At 41.8% G+C, this 18,420-nt stretch overlaps 1 protein-coding gene across 1 annotated transcript; it reads left to right on the forward strand.

Moving 5' to 3' along the window:
• Positions 1-1,699: 1,699 nt before the first annotated feature.
• Positions 1,700-3,251, forward strand: ier2b (immediate early response 2b). Its single transcript, XM_085164304.1, has one exon. It carries the CDS (start codon positions 1,859-1,861, stop codon positions 2,408-2,410), a length of 552 nt encoding a protein of 183 aa, XP_085020430.1. The 5' UTR covers positions 1,700-1,858; the 3' UTR covers positions 2,411-3,251.
• The last annotated feature ends 15,169 nt before the right edge of the window (positions 3,252-18,420 follow it).

The following is an 18,420-nucleotide window of genomic DNA, read 5'->3' on the forward strand; positions in this document are numbered from 1 at the left end:
GCTTCAAAGTATAAGAAATTCATTTTTCTGCTTTTTTAGTTCAAGTTTAGTTTAAAACACAAATTTACAAATAAATTGATAATGTCACAAAGCTGTGTCCATCTTTTATATACAGTCCATCATTCCCACGTATTAACCTTAAACTGACCTTTACTAAATACCCAGAATTTGCATTTAAGCGTTTTTGTAGAAACCCCCCAAAACAAACTCAGACAGGTTTATGACACAAGCAGGCTGAGTGAAAATATTTACTTTTGTCATGCTGACTTATCTGATGCTGCAATCTGAATGGAAGAAATATCTCGTTGTAGCTTTTATGCCTTTTTCCTTCACCTTTTGATCAGCGGTCATTGTCCCTACCAAATAAAGGGAGAGATAAATAACAAACTGATTGCGTGCACATCCGTTTGCTCTCTGGAAAGACTTCTATTACGCATTTCTCCCTGCAGAATCTGAGGCTTTTCTGCGCTGTTAGGCTAAGATAACATATTTCCAATGGGACTTGAAAGCAGCACGGACAGAAAGGCTCTTGCCGTTTGACTTCGGTCGTACAGCTGCTAAGTAACCTTATTTACACCGGTGATAACTCCATATATGGAGTACAGATGACGCCACCACCGCTGTGCCCGGGCACACAGAGACAGAGGGGACCGTGGGGAGGAAGGGCTGCGGTTGCGCGTTCGCGTCACGGCTTTTCCACTGTGCGCGTTCCCAGGCTACCGGATGAGCCATATATGGAGGCAGAACGTGTGAGTGAATGACGCGGCGAGCGCATGAGTGTGTGGTCCAGGCGTTACTCCTGTTGTGGGGACCTAAAGCTAGTTATAGAGCGTCTTTATGGTAGAGTGACAAACACGCAACAAGTTGGTCAGATCTGAAGGTTTAAGTTTGGGACTGGTGCTAGGTTTACACAACAAGCACTCTGGGCTAGTTATGGTTACAGTACAGCTAGTCATGTAAGTCAACGGAATGTCCTCTGTAGTCATGAGTACGCTGCTCTGTGTGCTTGTGTGTGATATAGAGGAGGAGCCAAAACTCACGAGAAACTGAACACACTTCCTTTTCCCACGTCAGTTCTTCGAATTGCTGCCTGGGTTTTTACCCGAATGTAAACAGCGGTTAATCTCACGCTGCTCAATTACCATTCTTCATTTATTATTTTTAAAGGTACTTTACATTCAAAAACGTCCTTAAACACCGGGCAGCACATCTGACATCTGATGATCTCGTAAAGTTGCCACGAGCAAGTTTTTTTTTTTTTTTTTTTAGATAGATAGATAGATAGATAGATAGATAGATAGATAGATAGATAGATAGATAGTAAAGGGCGATTTAAGCCTACAGTGATTTAGAATTTGTAGTATTTTAAAATAAAATGTCTTAGAAATATTTTTGAATAAAATATGCATCAAACATTGAGACCATGTTTGACATATTTTAAATGTTTTATGGAAAAGTTTGAAAACGATAAAAAGAAAATGTTACTTGAAACCAAAGCAGCATTCAAGTTGATTACAGCTAAGGGAAAGATATCCAAGTAATACAAGACAAAAGTGTGAGGAAGGAATGCTAGACAGAACAGATGGTGTGTGTGTGCGTGTGTGTGCTGCTACAGCTACATCAGGTGTGGGCGGCGCCTGTTTGTCACTTACAGAGGAATGAAGTCCACATTACGTCAGAGAGGAAATAAAACACCACCCTGCTACTCACACGCTCTCATTTCTCAGATGACAACAAACGGAGAAGAACCGAAGTCTGAGCTAAGATAGAATACAAGCTAGAAACTAAAGTTAAACTTAGCCTTTCGCCTTTGGTTAAAGTGCCAAAACAACGGTGCGCAATTACGCACAGAATAACAATGAGTGCCACAACAGCAATGGAAGTGAACATCGAAGCCAGGCGGATCCTGGCCGTGTCTATAAGCAAGCTGTACGCCTCCAGGACCCAGAGAGGAGGACTGAGACTTCACCGGAGCCTCCTACTCTCACTGGTCATGAGGTCTGCCCGGGACATCTATCACTCTTCCCGGGAGAGCGAGGTCCCGAGCGGGGCGCAGTCAGCTCCGGAGGAGCCGATGGACACCAGCTCCAACCCAGGGGAACAAACCCGGCTACCAGAGGCTCAGACAGAACCCCAGCCGGTACTTAACTCAACCGAAACGGCTCCAGAGGAGCCGGACAACACGGAGGACGGGTGTGATAGCGAAATCATAGAGGACAAAGAGAACTTAAGCCCTGCCAAGCAGTCCAGGAAACGCCGGGGGAAGGCGTCGGCGGCGCCTGACTTCCTCCCGAGTAAGAGGGCGAGGCTGGAGCCCGGGGAAGAGAGGTATGAGGTCCCACTCGGCAGCTGTCGCGCCGGGGAGTCCCTGACCACTTTGTCTCTAAATCGGGTTATACCTGCCTTCTGAACAGATGGAGGGAGAAAATAGCCTCCTGTGGGGACTAGAGCGGAGTGATTCTCTACTCCTCGTTAACCTGTAAGGGCGCTGTGATCCCTTTGCGCACCGCGGAGCTGACCTACATCAGCAGTCCCGGGACAGTGGGATTACCGGGGCACTGGTCCGAGCTCTCCGGTCAATCACAGTGTGCCTGCCGGGCTTGTAAAGCCCCCACAGAGAACAACAAAGCACACAAGGAGAAGAAGCGGGCCGGCAAGAGAGACGGCGGAAAGTTTGAGGAAGAACCCGAAGGGGAACTGGTTGTGTTGCTTTTTGTTTCCTGGTGATTCACCTTCAGTTGAATGAGTCCAAACAAGTGACTGCCGCTGACTCAAAGTGTGTGTATGTGTGAATCAGCAGAAAGAGACTTGAGTCAGACAGAGAAGAAGTGAAGTGGTTAACAGTTGACCATAAACCAGTTAACACACACACATACACACAAAACCGGGACTTCAGGGATTTCCCGGCCTTTACACCCGGATATCACACTGAAACACTGTTAAGAGGAAGGACAGTTGAGGCAGACACACTGCTGCGCACACATTTACATGCACGTTCAGCTGCTGCTGCTGTGGACTTTGATAAATCGATACTACTGCTTGGGGGACTGTCCTACATACTGTGTTCACATGGCTGTCCACGTGGGGTTGGAGGCCCATTAATTTAAACTGTGTGTGTTTTAATGTCATTGAAACCACCTTGTTCACGTCTCGTCTGTGAAATGATGTTACCTCACATTCAAAGCTGCTCTTTAATTCATGTGACTGAATTAATGTTGTAAATATTTCTAATAAACATGTAGAAAGGTTAATGAGTTGTCCTGAAATCTTTGTTCTAATAGACTGACGTTTAAAGTTACACACACACACAGACACACACCTCCTTTCAGATCAAAAGGTCTGCTAGTCAACATTAGGCCACAGTTTAGAGGGTCAATCCTTTAAAGCAGGAGGAGGATGGTACAGCCCAGCGCCAGTCTGGCTTGCTGTCACTAATCTCGTGCTTACACTAAGACACATACAAACACACGCACACACAAATGAACAGCTTCGCTGGTTGTACCACTTCCTGTGGATTATGACAGAATTCTGAATCACATCCTACCAACATGACCTGACACCGATTCGGTGAGGGGGTATTAGAAGAGTTACGCAACATCGCAGCTGGGGCCAAACGCCGCTGCTGAATAATGCACACGGCAGCAGGTGGTGTTTAGAACCTGAGGGTTTCTTCATCATTAACTTCCTGCCAGCTGCCTCGAGTGTAACTACACCCCAAAACTCAACGACGGAGGCGACTCTGAACAGGTTGTTCCGGTTGCGCAGTCATCATCCTCATTATCATGTAAGATCACCTTTAACATTACCCTTCACCCACGCCTACTTCCTCCTCATTTACCGCATATTGAAGCAGAACCTGAAGTGAAGAGGAATTAAAAATGAAAGAAGAACTTACACAGCTCACACAATTACAACTCCCCCTGACCCCAAATACTGAAAAATTATAATTTTTACTCCTCAGCTTAGCTGTTATTTAGTAGTTCTGGGAAATCATTACCATTATTTTTGCCACTTATGGGTCACATGCTGTTCTAATGTAGGAGAGGATGGCAACACTGCTGCAACAAAGTGTGAGAGGCAGAGCTATAAATAAGCCAGGCTGTTTGTAAAAGACTGGAGTAAGTCTTCAGTGTGACAAATATCCTGTTGACAAGACTCGGACACAGTATGTGGAATGTTTGCTGAAAAACCAATTGCAATGAGTTCATGGGTTTGATTATAGTTACAGCCACATTTAGTACACAGTGAAGTCAGCAGTCAAGAAAAACAAGGTTCCTGGAAGTCTGATCATGGCATTCCTTTATTACACATGAGCTACAGTGCAGAACAATGGAGACCACTAACATGACTGTGAACATTTATTATAAAGTGTTGAGGAAAAGGTGAAGTAGAAAAAGATTTTGACCTCCTGTCTGATGTCACCCTGAAGTGTGAAGAGTTCATTCGTTGGAAAAAACGAAAGTAATTCGAAGGTAGAGTTGTCTAACTTTTTCCACTGCTGTCAACGTCATCACTCTTACCAGAGAGCCGCTAAGTCTGGAACCACATGAGGTTTGTGAACACCTTAAGCTTAAAACATTAGACCCGTGTGTCATTCTTTTTGTCTGTAAACACAATTACTCAAAAGTTTTTGAGTGAATTCTCATAAGGGGTGTCGAGTGGGGTCATGTTGACAATCTGTTAAAGTTTACCTTACATCCACCGAGGTAACCATAGACACACACTCCGATCCAGGAGAGAAGGACAACCGCTGCCTAAGTGAAAACCTGTAGTGATACCATATTTGTCAGGAGTATCGGAGCAGTTGAGACGCATTTTTTCGAAACACCGGGTCTCTGTGGCTTTTAAACCCCAAAACACGCTGCGCCAAAAATTGGTCAACCCCAAGGATCGGGTCCCCAATACAAACAGAGTAATGTAGTGTATGTTGTTAAGTGCCAGGAGGATTGCAAGGATTTATACATCGGGGAAACCAAACAACCTCTGGCGAACACAGAAGAGCTACCTCGTCAGGACAGGACTCTGCAGTGTATTTACACCTACAGGCTAGTGGACACTCTTTCAAGGATGAGGATGTACACAACCTGGACAGGGAGGAACGCTGGTTTGACCGCGGAGTCAAGGAGGCCATTTACGTGAAAAGGGAAAGACCATCTCTGAATCGAGGAGGGGGCCTAAGGGTACATCTTTCGCCATCTTACAATGCTGTGATTGCAGCCATTCCCCAACTCTCTGTGAATGGTACTCATGGCCATTGATCAGTGGTCTTTGATCAGTGGTCTTTGATCAGTGGGTTTTGGTCAGTGGTTGTTGATCAATGGTCATGAGACTTTGCATAAGTAAGATTAACGAACTGACCTCACAGCCCATTGTTCCTTCAGTGATCTGGTTTCAGTCATTATGCAAATGTACTGTTTAGAAGATTGGGGAAACCTGCAGTCAGCTGAGACTGAAGAAGTCAACTGGATGAGTGACGAAACGTTTCTCCCACAAAACGTTACGTCCAGATGAACAGAATCAACTTTTGGAGATTTATTTTCCTGGATGATTGAGAATGCATCAAGACATCGACACACACACACACACACACACCATAGAAACTATGATTCGTGTGTGGTGTATGAAGTGTGGCGTGTTTTATCAAGATATTCAAAGTACCACATGAAGGTTTACATTATCATGCCACATTTGACCTCTGACCTCTCCTTCAAGATCAATAGATTGGTCTCAAGGTCAAAGCGTTAATAATGCTATATAGAGCTATGTTTCATAATCCCATTGTTTGTACTGACAACATATAGGGAATGATATAAGGAGGTTCTACATATCACCACTTTTCACTCACTTTTGCATTTCACATCTACTTCTCTTTCAAGTTGACCCCAAAATGTGTTTTTTAATAATAATAATAATAATAATAACTTTATTTATAAAGCGCTTTCAAACAAAATGCTGTACAACTATTTGAAACTAAAGAGATAAATAAAATAAAAGCGACACATAGCAATACAAGTTAAAAACAGTAAAAATTTAAAAACTAAAAGCCATAGAATTAAGACGTGTAAGATAGGGTGAACAAATGCATCTTCAACTTAGTTTTAAAAACCTCCACAGAGCATGCCTGCCTAATAATGTGCTCAAATTGATCAACAAATTGATTTACTCTGCCTTACAGAAACCTGGTTGCAGCAGGATGATTATGTTAGTTTAAATGAATCAACACCCCCGAGTCATTCTAACTACCAGAAATCTCGAAGCACAGGTCGAGGGGGCGGTGTGGCAGCAATTTTTCACACCAGTCTATTAATTAATGAAAGACCAAGACAGACTTTTAATTCATTTGAAAGCCTGATGCTTAACATTGTCCACCCCAGCTGTGAAACTCAGAAACCAGTCTTACTTGTTATCATCTATCGTCCACCTGGGCCTTACACAGACTTTCTGTCTGATTTCTCAGACTTTATATCTAATTTAGTTCTGAGCTCAGATAAAATAATTATTGTGGGTGATTTTAACATCCATGTAGATGCTAAAAATGACAGCCTCAACATGGCATTTAATCTGTTGTTAGACTCAATTGGTTTCTCTCAAAATGTAAAAGAACCCACCCACCACTTTAATCACACTCTAGATCTTGTTTTAACATATGGCATAGAAACTGAACATTTAACAGTGTTTCCTGAAAACCCTCTCCTGTCTGATCATTTCTTGATAACATTTACATTTACAATAATTGATTACGCAGCAGTGGAGATTGGACTTTATCAAAGTAGATGTCTTTCTGAAAGCGCTGTAACTAAGTTTAAGAATATAATCCAGCCACTGTTATCATCGTCAATGCCCTGTACCAACACAGAGCAGAGCAGCTATCTGAACGCTACCCCAACAGAGGTCGATTATCTTGTTAATAATTTCACCTCCTCACTACGTACGACTCTGGATACTGTAGCTCCAGTGAAAACTAAGGTCTCTAATCAGAAGTACCTGACCCCGTGGTATAATTCTCAAACACGTACCCTAAAGCAGATGACTCGTAATCTGGAGAGGAAATGGCGTGTCACAAATTTAGAGGATCATCATTTAGCCTGGAGAAATAGTTTGTTGCTTTATAAGAAAGCCCTCCGCAAAGCCAGAACAGCTTACTACTCATCACTGATTGAAGAAAATAAGAACAACCCCAGGTTTCTCTTCAGCACTGTAGCCAGGCTGACAAAAAGTCAGAGCTCTTTTGAGCCAACCATCCCTTTAACGTTAACTAGTGATGACTTCATGAACTTCTTCACAAATAAAATTTTTATCATTAGAGAAAAAATTACCAATAATCATCCCACAGATGTAATATTATCTACAGCTACTCATAGTTCCATTGATGTTAAGTTAGACTCTTTTTTTCCAATCGATCTTTCTGAGTTAACTTCAATAATTACTTCCTCCAAACCATCAACGTGTCTTTTAGACCCCATTCCTACAAAACTGCTCAAAGAAGTCCTGCCATTGATTAATTCTTCGATCTTATATATGATCAACCTATCTCTAATAATCGGCTATGTACCACAGGCCTTCAAGGTGGCTGCAGTTAAACCTTTACTCAAAAAGCCATCTCTAGACCCAGCAGTCTTAGCTAATTATAGGCCAATCTCCAACCTTCCTTTCATATCAAAAATCCTTGAAAGAGTAGTTGTCAAACAGCTAACAGATCATCTGCAGAGGAATGGTTTATTTGAAGAGTTTCAGTCAGGTTTCAGAGTTCATCACAGCACAGAAACAGCTTTATTGAAGGTTACAAATGATCTTCTTATGGCCTCTGACAGTGGACTCATCTCTGTGCTTGTCCTTCTTGACCTTAGTGCAGCATTCGATACTGTTGACCATAATATCCTATTAGAGCGATTAGAACATGCTGTAGGTATTACAGGTATTGCACTGCAGTGGTTTGTATCATATCTATCTAATAGACTCCAATTTGTGCATGTAAATGGAGAGTCCTCTTCACACACTGAGGTTAATTATGGAGTTCCACAGGGTTCGGTGCTAGGACCAATTCTGTTTACATTATACATGCTTCCCCTAGGCAGCATCATTAGAAGACATAGCATACATTTTCACTGCTATGCAGATGACACCCAGCTCTATCTGTCCATGAAGCCAGATAACACACACCAATTAGTTAAACTGCAGGAATGTCTTAAAGACATAAAGACTTGGATGGCCACTAACTTTCTGCTTCTTAACTCAGATAAAACTGAGGTCATTGTACTCGGCGCTGAAAAGCTTAGAAATATGGTATCTAACCAGATTCTTACTCTGGATGGCATTACCTTGGCCTCCAGTAACACTGTGAGGAACCTTGGAGTCATTTTTGACCAGGATATGTCCTTCAACGCACATATTAAACAAATATGTAAGACTGCGTTCTTCCATTTGCGCAACATCTCTAAAATTAGAAATATCCTGTCTCAGAGTGACGCTGAAAAACTAGTTCATGCATTTATTACTTCCAGGCTAGACTACTGCAATTCATTATTATCAGGATGTCCAAAAAACTCACTGAAAAGCCTTCAGCTAATCCAAAATGCTGCAGCAAGAGTACTGACAGGGACTAGAAAGAGAGAGCATATTTCTCCTGTTTTGGCTTCCCTTCATTGGCTTCCTGTTAAATCCAGAATTGAATTCAAAATCCTGCTCCTCACATACAAGGTCTTAAATAATCAGGCCCCATCTTATCTTAATGACCTTGTAGTACCATATCACCCTATTAGAGCACTTCGCTCTCGCTCTGCAGGCCTACTTGTTGTTCCTAGAGTATTTAAAAGTAGAATGGGAGGGAGAGCCTTCAGTTTTCAGGCCCCTCTTCTGTGGAACCAGCTTCCAGTTTGGATTCAGGAGACAGACACTATCTCTACTTTTAAGATTAGGCTTAAAACCTTCCTTTTTGCTAAAGCATATAGTTAGGGCTGGACCAGGTGACCCTGAATCCTCCCTTAGTTATGCTGCAATAGATGTAGGCTGCCGGGGGATTCCCATGATGCATTGAGTTTTTCCTTTCCAGTCACCTTTCTCACTCACTATGTATTAACAGACCTCTCTGTATTGAATCGTATCTGTTATTAATCTCTGTCTCTCTTCCACAGCATGTCTTTATCCTGTCTTCCTTCTCTCACCCCAACCGGTCGCAGCAGATGGCCGCCCCTCCCTGAGCCTGGTTCTGCCGGAGGTTTCTTCCTGTTAAAAGGGAGTTTTTCCTTCCCACTGTCGCCAAAGTGCTTGCTCATAGGGGGTCATATGATTGTTGGGCTTTTCTCTGTATCTATGAAGCGCCTTGAGGCGACATTTGTTGTGATTTGGCGCTATATAAATAAAATTGAATTGAATTGAATTGAATTGAAAATTGAATTAATATCTTGAGGGAGGTTGTTCCACAGAAACGGGGCACGAAAAGAAAAACACGCTCTCCAGTTGTCTTTTTTCTGGCTCCAGGAACCTTCAGAAGGCCAGAGTCCTGAGATTGTAGAGCACGAGATGGAACATAAAGGTGTAAAAGGTCGGAGAGGTATGAAGGTGCCTTAAAATCTGATCGAACCTGACAAGGTATCCAATGAAGACATCTCAGTACAGGGGTAATGTGCTCAAATTTCCCAGTTCTTGTTAAAATGCGAGCAGCTGCATTTTGCACCATCTGTAGACCTCTAAAACTGTTCTTTGGTAGCCCAGAAAGAAGAGCTGTACGCCTCCAGGACCCAGAGAGGAGGACTGAGACTTCACCGGAGCCTCCTACTCTATCACATCTATCACTCAGGAGAGCGAGGGCCTGAGACACAAATGCATGGACAAGAACCTCTGCAGTGTTGCTGCATGTCTGATTCTGGCTATGTTCCTCAAATGATAAGCGATGTTTGTACTACAAACCTCTTAAAGAATGTGTAAAAAGAACAAAGAAAATTAAATCAATATATAGAAAATACTGTTATTAATGTAAGGGTGTTACAATGTATACTTATAATTTCAGTGCTCTTATTATCATTATTATTTTAGGACTGCAGCATGCTACTTTCAGCCGTTATGAATTAGTCTAAACAAAAAAGGACCATTTCACCTCAAAAATGAATGAAATGATCGATTTGCTTTCAGCTATTTTCTTGTGAGCGGATTTGGACTAAAAGGAACTGTTCTTATTTTTCTGCAATAAATATAGTGCTATAATGGTGTGTGCTCATATTAAACATGGGTATAGTTTCAAATCATTTTTCTGAGCATATATAAAAGTGAGCCAAGAGTTTATGCTTATGACGTTAAAGAGAGGCAGTATCCTTCATTTGGCCACCCGAGCACACATCTCTGGCCTTTTGTTTGCATAGTCCATCCAATCTGAAGAAAGAGTTAGCACAAAGGCAAGGGTAATGGAGCTGATGTTTCAATCAGAGGATGAACTGAAAGGGTGCAGTAAAAAACACATCTAATGTTGCAAACTGTGAATCACATTAAACTGCTCAACACAAGTAGATCCAAAATAAAAAACATGGAGGGATCATTTTTATCTCTCTTATCTTCCACCCCTTAAAAAGAAGGAGCGTCTTTTTGTGATCATCCAGAGTGATTTGAAGGTGTTTGTTTTTTAATAGCTGAAAAGATTTCATGAAACAAAAGGACAAAATAAGAAAAGTCTTTAAAATATATAAAAATCTGTGTTCGTCCTTAATTAAGTGGTGACCACTCCTCTGTGGTAAAAGTTGGACCTTCAGTTTCAGACCCACTGGTTTCTAATAACATCATATTTACAGCTATCACAGTTGTTTTCCTTCAAAAGGGCTCAGCAGCTTCAGTATCACACTATAAGTGTTTTTGCCACCAGATATGCATGCTTGTTTAAGCTCTCGGATAAGGGTTTTATCACAGTGACCCTGATCTGCCAACAACAGCTTCCACATCTGGGTCAAACCATACATAGTAAACCCTACATGTGTACGCTTTCTGCGCTTTCATGTATAAATCCTTCTTTAAGCTGCAATAATTATGGTGCCAGAGTGAATTCCAGTGTGTAATGGTGTTTATCGCCATGTGAAACAACGACTTAACTCGCTCTGTGTAATTTAAAACACGGGCTAAAACAATGCCACTTATTGGGTAAGTGAAGTTCCATGAGAATGAAACCCCCGCACAGAGGTGTGGTCGTAGCTCTCTGACTGTCATAAATACCCGCCAAAATTTTACATGTCATGCCAGTCAGCCACATTTTTCACTGCTGACTAACCGAGGCACTGAGCAACTGATCAGTCATCATATTTCTCAATCCTTGTCATAGTTTCATCATACCGTATGAGGCAGGAAAAAGCTCTTTAGTTTTGATGGAGGCTCACATTAACTCTTCACACACCACCCCGCCACCCCCACAGTCCAGATTGGTCCTCTAATACCTGCAACTTCACTTTTTAGACAAGAGAAAAACCTTCTACTCAGAGGCTGCGCACCTGAACGCACCACGTTTTCCACAGCTGCGTACAACAGCTGTGGTACACAGTGTTCTATTTTTTTTGTCTCTTTCCTCTGAAAGAAAAGCTGGTACACAAATGTACTGCCTGTTTCTAAAAACCCCAGCACTTCAAAAGGTAATAAACTGGGCTCAATCCAAGGACCATCAACATCAATTTTCTGTTCCTTGTAATTACGTCCTGCTCGTTTCTTAGTGTCTGACTTGACCGTGAGTGGAAGTCCTGGATTACAGCTGATAATGCTTTATAATCCTATTAGTGTTCAAGACCTAAGTCAGGATGTTTAGAGGTTTTAGCTTGAATTGAATTCAATGAATTATTGTATTATGTTGATACACTTAACAGTAATAGAGGAAGTCTTCTAACCTATAGCGAAAAGAATCAAGCACAGTTAAATCACGGTTTAACATATTAAATCAAAACCTGATACTGAGAGAGATTCAGTTTAAACCTTTAGTCTTTAAAGCTAGTTTATTGCTACTCTGATGAATTAAGTGACTTTGAAGGTAGCACGGTTTTGGTTTCTCTGGGCAAAAATGCCTTGTTCATGTCAGACGTCAGAGGAGAATTGCCTGACTGCTTCGAGCTGATAGGACACCAAAAATAACTCAAATAATCACTTGTTATGACCAAGATATACGGAAGAGCATCTCTGAATGGACAACACATCAAACCTTGAAGTGGCTGGGCTACAGCTGCAGAAGACACCCGATGGCACTCCTGTAAGGAAACTGAAGCTGCAGTTCATACAGGCTCAACACCGGCTTCTTGTTGAATCCATAAACTAAAGAAAATCAGGTTCCAACCTGGTACAAGCTGGGTGTAACTAATAAACTGTCCAATGAGTGAACGTTCACTTTACCAGTTAGGCTCTTAAAAGGTTTGTCTGTTAGAGATGAATTATCCAACATGAGGGATACATAGAGATACAAAACAATTGAGTTCTTTGATTATATAAAATGACTCTAAAACACTTTCTCAACTTTGAGTTAGGAAACTGTTGCACAGCCTGGTCGGAAGATTAAACTAACTGTCAAACATGGAGGTGATTGATCAGGGTGAGTTAGCCAATGATTAGCATTAGCTGTCTGCTTAGGTAAGTCTAGTTTATCCAGAAAATCTTCTCTCTAGTCATAAAGGATCTTACCTTTCTTTAATGAGCAAACTATTTAGAACAAATTCTTGTTGTCCCTTTTTTCTCTCGCTAGGCCTGCGAAGATGTTGGTTCTTTTTCTTCTATTTTTGCTCATTCAATTTGTCCCTGAGAAGGAGAACTTTTGCTGCTAGCAATCAAGGGCTAAATAGCCTTTTAGCTAGCTGTCAAACAAAGCAACACTTTGATTTACAGAGCAGCCAAGCTTTAATGTCCCCTCTGCTACCCACATAGCAAAATTGGTGTGGCCTGGATCTGTCCCACACAATGTGCTTACACATGGCCCACATACCGCAAAGAATGACGGCCCTTTGGTGGCCCAGATCTGGTTTACCAGAGGTGGCCCGCACATGGGCCAGCACAAGGCCAGTTGCAGACACACTGCTGGCCCTGCGCTGGCCCAGAACAGCTTCAGCTCTGGCCCCAAATGTCAGCCTGATGTGTACCTTAATCGAGCCATGTAATAACAACATGTGCCGGAACATAATAGTGCAAAAGTAACATGACAAAGCTCTGTTCAGACAGTGAATGGACTGATTCTTACATAGCTCTTTTGTACTCTCCCAGATTCCACAAAGTGCTCTATACAACAGGCCACATTCAGCCAATCACACACTTACTCTAAACTGAGTGTTTCCTAACTAACTTCACACACATTCACACTCCTGACATGCAGACTGAAGGAGCCAGGGATCAACGCTGGCACGGCTGGCAGCCTTAACCCAATTTCCCTCAGGATGAATAAAGTATGATCAATCAATCAAACCACTAACCTTCCAATCAGTAGATGACCTGCTCTGCCTCCTCGGGCCAGATGTGGCATGCCATCACATAAAAAATGCCATCTACGTCAGGCCTGGCCCATATCTGGATGACATACCATTTACCAGTCAGCCAGCAGTGCCGGCTTGACACCAGATCTGGGCCAGACCAGCTTGCTATGTGGGTATATTAGCACTGCTAGGTCCCAGCAACATTGAATTTTTTTTTCAGACTTTCATTTAATTACATAAAAATTTCACTAAACTCAATTAAATTTTTATTTGTTTGTTTGAATAAGCTTCAGTCTTGTAAATGGAGACTTATACAGCATATCTATATATTAGCATGCTAATATATATTAAAGGATAAGACTTTATGGCATCACGTAGTGTGCTGCAATAAACATAAATTAAAGCTGACACTAATGGAATGTTATAGGTAACTATTTTATTTATTAAACATTTTATAGGTAATATCAGGAGAAATTTAATGCCAGTTCAGTTTAGTCATATTATGTATCGTTCATGAGTTTTCAACTCCAAGCTCTCGCTGATTTTCGACTGAAGATATATGATCCAGCGTTAATATTAGATTTCTAAAATGCCTCAAATACATGAATATCAAGTTAAACGTTTCTAATCACTGTCTGTGAGAGTTGGAACCTATTTTTAGCAACCATGACTCATGCGGGAGTAAACAACAGTACATTTGTTGGGGACTATTTTCAGCTGCAGATTAATCCTCGCTTGCTGTTCTTGTGAGCATTTCCGGCAGAGCAGTTGTGTAACCGAGACCTGGACAAATTAAACAATAGACTGTGTGTTTATAGTGCATCAGCTGGACCTTTATGCAAAGAGCTATTTTTTGGCTTTAAATGATCATTTAAAGGATCAGTTCATTCTGTGGACTGTTAATGGATTATATTTTGATGGTAAGAATAATAAGAGAATATGTCCAGGCCTAGTTCTCAAAATGAATGAGGTAAACACAGCTCTTACATATCACGCTGTTGCTACAGCAGCAAAGCAAAGAGATATGATAGATTCCCTGGATCAGTGCTGCCTTGTGAAAGCCATGTAAGAAGCTGCCTGATTAAAATGCAGAGTGCAGAGGCCAGACAGAGGCATGACGTAGAGCTGTAGCAGCTCGGAGCTAAAAAAAGAACCGCGCAGGAAATGTCACAGGATGTATGCATGCGTCCAGTGACGCTGCGCTGCCTGTGATGGTGGGAGATAACCTGCGTGATCGTGTACAAATACAGATATTCTACACATTATAGCGCTGCATTACACTGCTTAGATGGTTTCAATTAATGCATCTGACATTTATATAAGCACATTAGCTATAGACAATGCATGTGCGAACATTAGCGGGACACAGAGCGGGACAGAATTGCAACTGACAGTCTCTGATATCTCAAAATAAAACATTCGCATTCACCACATTAACACATTAATGATTTCATGACAGTCACTCAGCCCACTTAGCACATCATACAGTCACAGGCTACAGACACCTCATAAGGTCTGTTAGTACAATTAAGTGCACAGGAGGGCATGTTATTTGTTACATAATGACTGAGCTATAGTAGTATAACTAGCTGCTACAGTTTCCGGTTACAGTTATAGTCACAAAATCAGCATAAGATATACAAGGTACACCTGTTAAACTGTTGGTTAACACAAATATCTAATTAGCCAGTCTCATGGTAGCAACTCAGTGAATGTAGGCATTGACACATGATCAAGATAATCTGCTTTCACATTTCCTACTTTATTCTGGTGACTTGTGTTTTGCTTTTGGTTTTACTTCCCTTGTCTAATAAATGGTTTGCTTTTTGTGAAACCTTGCCTCCATATGTCTGCGTTTGGGTCCTCCACACTAAAGCTCAGGCTGCTATAATGGTCTGGGGGACTTTTTCTGGCACACCTTGGACTCTTTGTCTTCATTTAAACATCAATCTGAGTGTTACTGCTGACCATGTCCATCCCTTTATGACCACACTGTAAAGATCCTCCAGCATGATGTCACACAACTCAAATAAATCCAAACCGATTTCTTGAAAATTACACAAAGTCACCAGATGTCAGTCAAACAGAGCAGCACTGGGATTTGCTGGACTGATCATGGAAGTAACAAAGTGCAAATGAAAATGATGGTGGAAACATGACAAACGCAGCAACATGCAAAAACATCAGCTGTCTTTTTCTCAAATAAACAAATGAAACAAACATAAATGGCTATTTCCTCTCATAGCTACCACTTCAATTGCACACTCTACTTGTGCAATGTTTCATTACACCTGATGGTAGAATTAGCACCACCTACGCCCCACGCCTTATGCTGCATTCTCATTACTGGTGAAGAAACAACTGTCCACAGGTCATTTTTAACAGAAGCCCACGTGATTGGCAGGAAATAAAAGTTTATCTGGCCTCAGTTTTTTTTTTCTTGATTTTTTTTTCATGTTTCTGTGATGAAAGGGTGAAGCATCAAGCAATTAAGAGATCATATGAGCCATATGAGTAATTCAAAGACAGGATTTTTGGGGGAAATTACCTTCCCAAAACTTGTCATGATTTTTAAATACTTCATTGTCCTCCAAAACCCCCCCTTGTTGAACAAACTGAAGTTCTTTGAACAGGGAGTCCCGCTCTGTCAAAATGTGGTTAGTGAGTGGCCTTGGGCTTCTCCAGAGAGGAGAAGGAGGAGGAAGTAGATAGGAGTTGCGGCTCTGTGCGTGTGATTGCTCGATGAGTCCATGTTAAAAGGCTGTGAACACATGATATCCCGCTCTAATAGTGCTGACTGATATGTGTCATTAAAACAGAGGAACTGCTAACTATGAGCATGAATGAGTAAGATAGCCTGTGTGTGTGTGTGTGTGTGTGTGTGTGTGTGTGTGTGTGTGTGTGTGTGTGTGTACGTCTGGCAGCAGCAGAGCTGGCAGAGATGGGAAATGATGCCGACGGGCAACACATTGTGTAGGAGGAGTCTATTTTAAGACTGCAGGAGAAGGACAAAGCGCTCTAATGTATCTGGCCTTGTGTGACTGTGTGTGTGTGTTTGATGCAGTAGGCAGGCTAATGGCCTGTGGGTATGCTTTAAGTGTAACTAAAGCACACAGATCATTGTATCTTTTCATAAAAATCTAATTAACTCTTATGTTTTTAGTTTATTTGGGTATCTGTCACGTGCCACCCAGTGAGTATGAGTGTGTGTGTGTGTGTGTTTGTGTGTGTGTGTGTGGGAGGAGGTGGAAGACATCCATGTGAGTGGAGACGCAGGCAGACAGAGAGGAGGAGGAAGGATAGACGTGAGAAGAAGGATGGCTCCAGGAAGAGGCATTCAGAGAGACGTAGGGAGGAGGGATGTCAATAAAACGTGACTCCGTGGGGAGGAGGGGAGCGTAGGACACAGCAAAGGCTGCATGTGTGCGAACATGTAGGTGTGTGTGTATGTTTGTGTGTCCTCCACGGCTGCCATCAGTGACGTAGTGCCAGACGTAGACAGAGAGTGGGAGGAGGAACAGGACGGAGGCACTCTGGGGACGCTCGGTGAGGGGGCGTTTGATTTCAACATGCTTCAAATTCCTAAATAGAACAAGAGGCAGCTTTTTTTTTCAGGGTAATCACACGTGTGATGAGCTGGCTGCATACATGGACCACTTTTTCATTCACTAACTCGCTCATCCATTCAGGGATCCAGTTTGCAGGAGATACTCAGGAACATCTCAGTGACGTTTATATTATCACACTGATAGTGAGTAAAGTGACAGCAGTGATGAGTTGGTAGTAAATCAAGCCCTCTTCAGGTTCTACAGTGAAATGAAGCTAATATAGAGAAAAAATAGAATCTGAAAAGAATGACTCATTAAGAGATAGAATTTGGATGACAGATGCTGTTGAATCATTGCAATTGCAAAACTCATTTGTAAATTTCTAATATTGTCCAATAAATCTGCCTGTTTGTTTGTCTGGAAACTCCTCACGTATGATCAGGATCTACCAAAGCTGGCACAGGGTGCTTCACAGATCTCTGAAGGTTCTTATTGATATCAGATCATGTTGCCTAGCAATCACCTACCAATAGACTAAACTGACTTATTTGTAGCATTTATGCACCTATAACATATCCAAGAGAGTAACAACTAATTTATATCTGGAAAAGTTGAATTTTACACGATATATTGTAATGATTTCAATGAATAATAATATGCCATGAAGTTGCCTAGGAAACACCTAACAATGGGCTAAATGACCTGTTTTTTGCGAGGGCGTTGGGGCTGTGACCCAGCATTTTGAGTTTATCATGTATGTCTGATTTCTTATGATGTAATGGTAACTTCTAGTGTTATTATTAGTGTCTTAGTTAGGTTTGGTTTCATCCATGCTCCCTTGTTTATGTGTAATTTTTGGTTTCCTGTGTAAATCTCTTGTCCTTTATGTGTGATTTTTAGTTACGTCGGTGCCTCGTTTCCCTTTATCTGTTTCATGTTCCTCTAGTGCAGTGGTTCCCAAACTTTTTTTGCTGGGCCCCCCTTGTTTTACAAGAAAAATGTTCGCGCCCCCCCCCCCCTCGCGCGCGCGCACGCACGCAAGAACACGTCCTCCAAAGGCAGAGGCGTCACGGTGTAATTATTTTACATGTAGTTGTTTTTTTTTTCTTCCTGTGTAATAATATTTAACATTGCTATCAATACATTTTTCAAAAAATCCCTCTGCAAAATGGGTTCAAAAACATAAACAACTGTTGGATGCTGTTTGTCCGTGATTTGAACCGGGGGAACAAATTGTGGCAGGATCAGCCTGATATTATTTGTATCCCACTGTAACTTTACTGTATAAAGAGCTAGCATCTCCAAAATGTCAGGAGTAGTTAGTCATTACAACAAGTGTTTGTGAACTACAAATCAAGAATGTGGGATACTGTTTGTCCGTGATTTAAACAGCCCAGCGCTGCTCCCGACGAAGGGAAAACCAATCCTGCAGGGAGACCTACCTCGGCACTTGTGCAGGT

This window comes from Neolamprologus multifasciatus, chromosome 6 (assembly GCF_963576455.1).
Source record: "Neolamprologus multifasciatus chromosome 6, fNeoMul1.2, whole genome shotgun sequence".
Lineage (NCBI taxonomy): Eukaryota > Metazoa > Chordata > Actinopteri > Cichliformes > Cichlidae > Neolamprologus > Neolamprologus multifasciatus.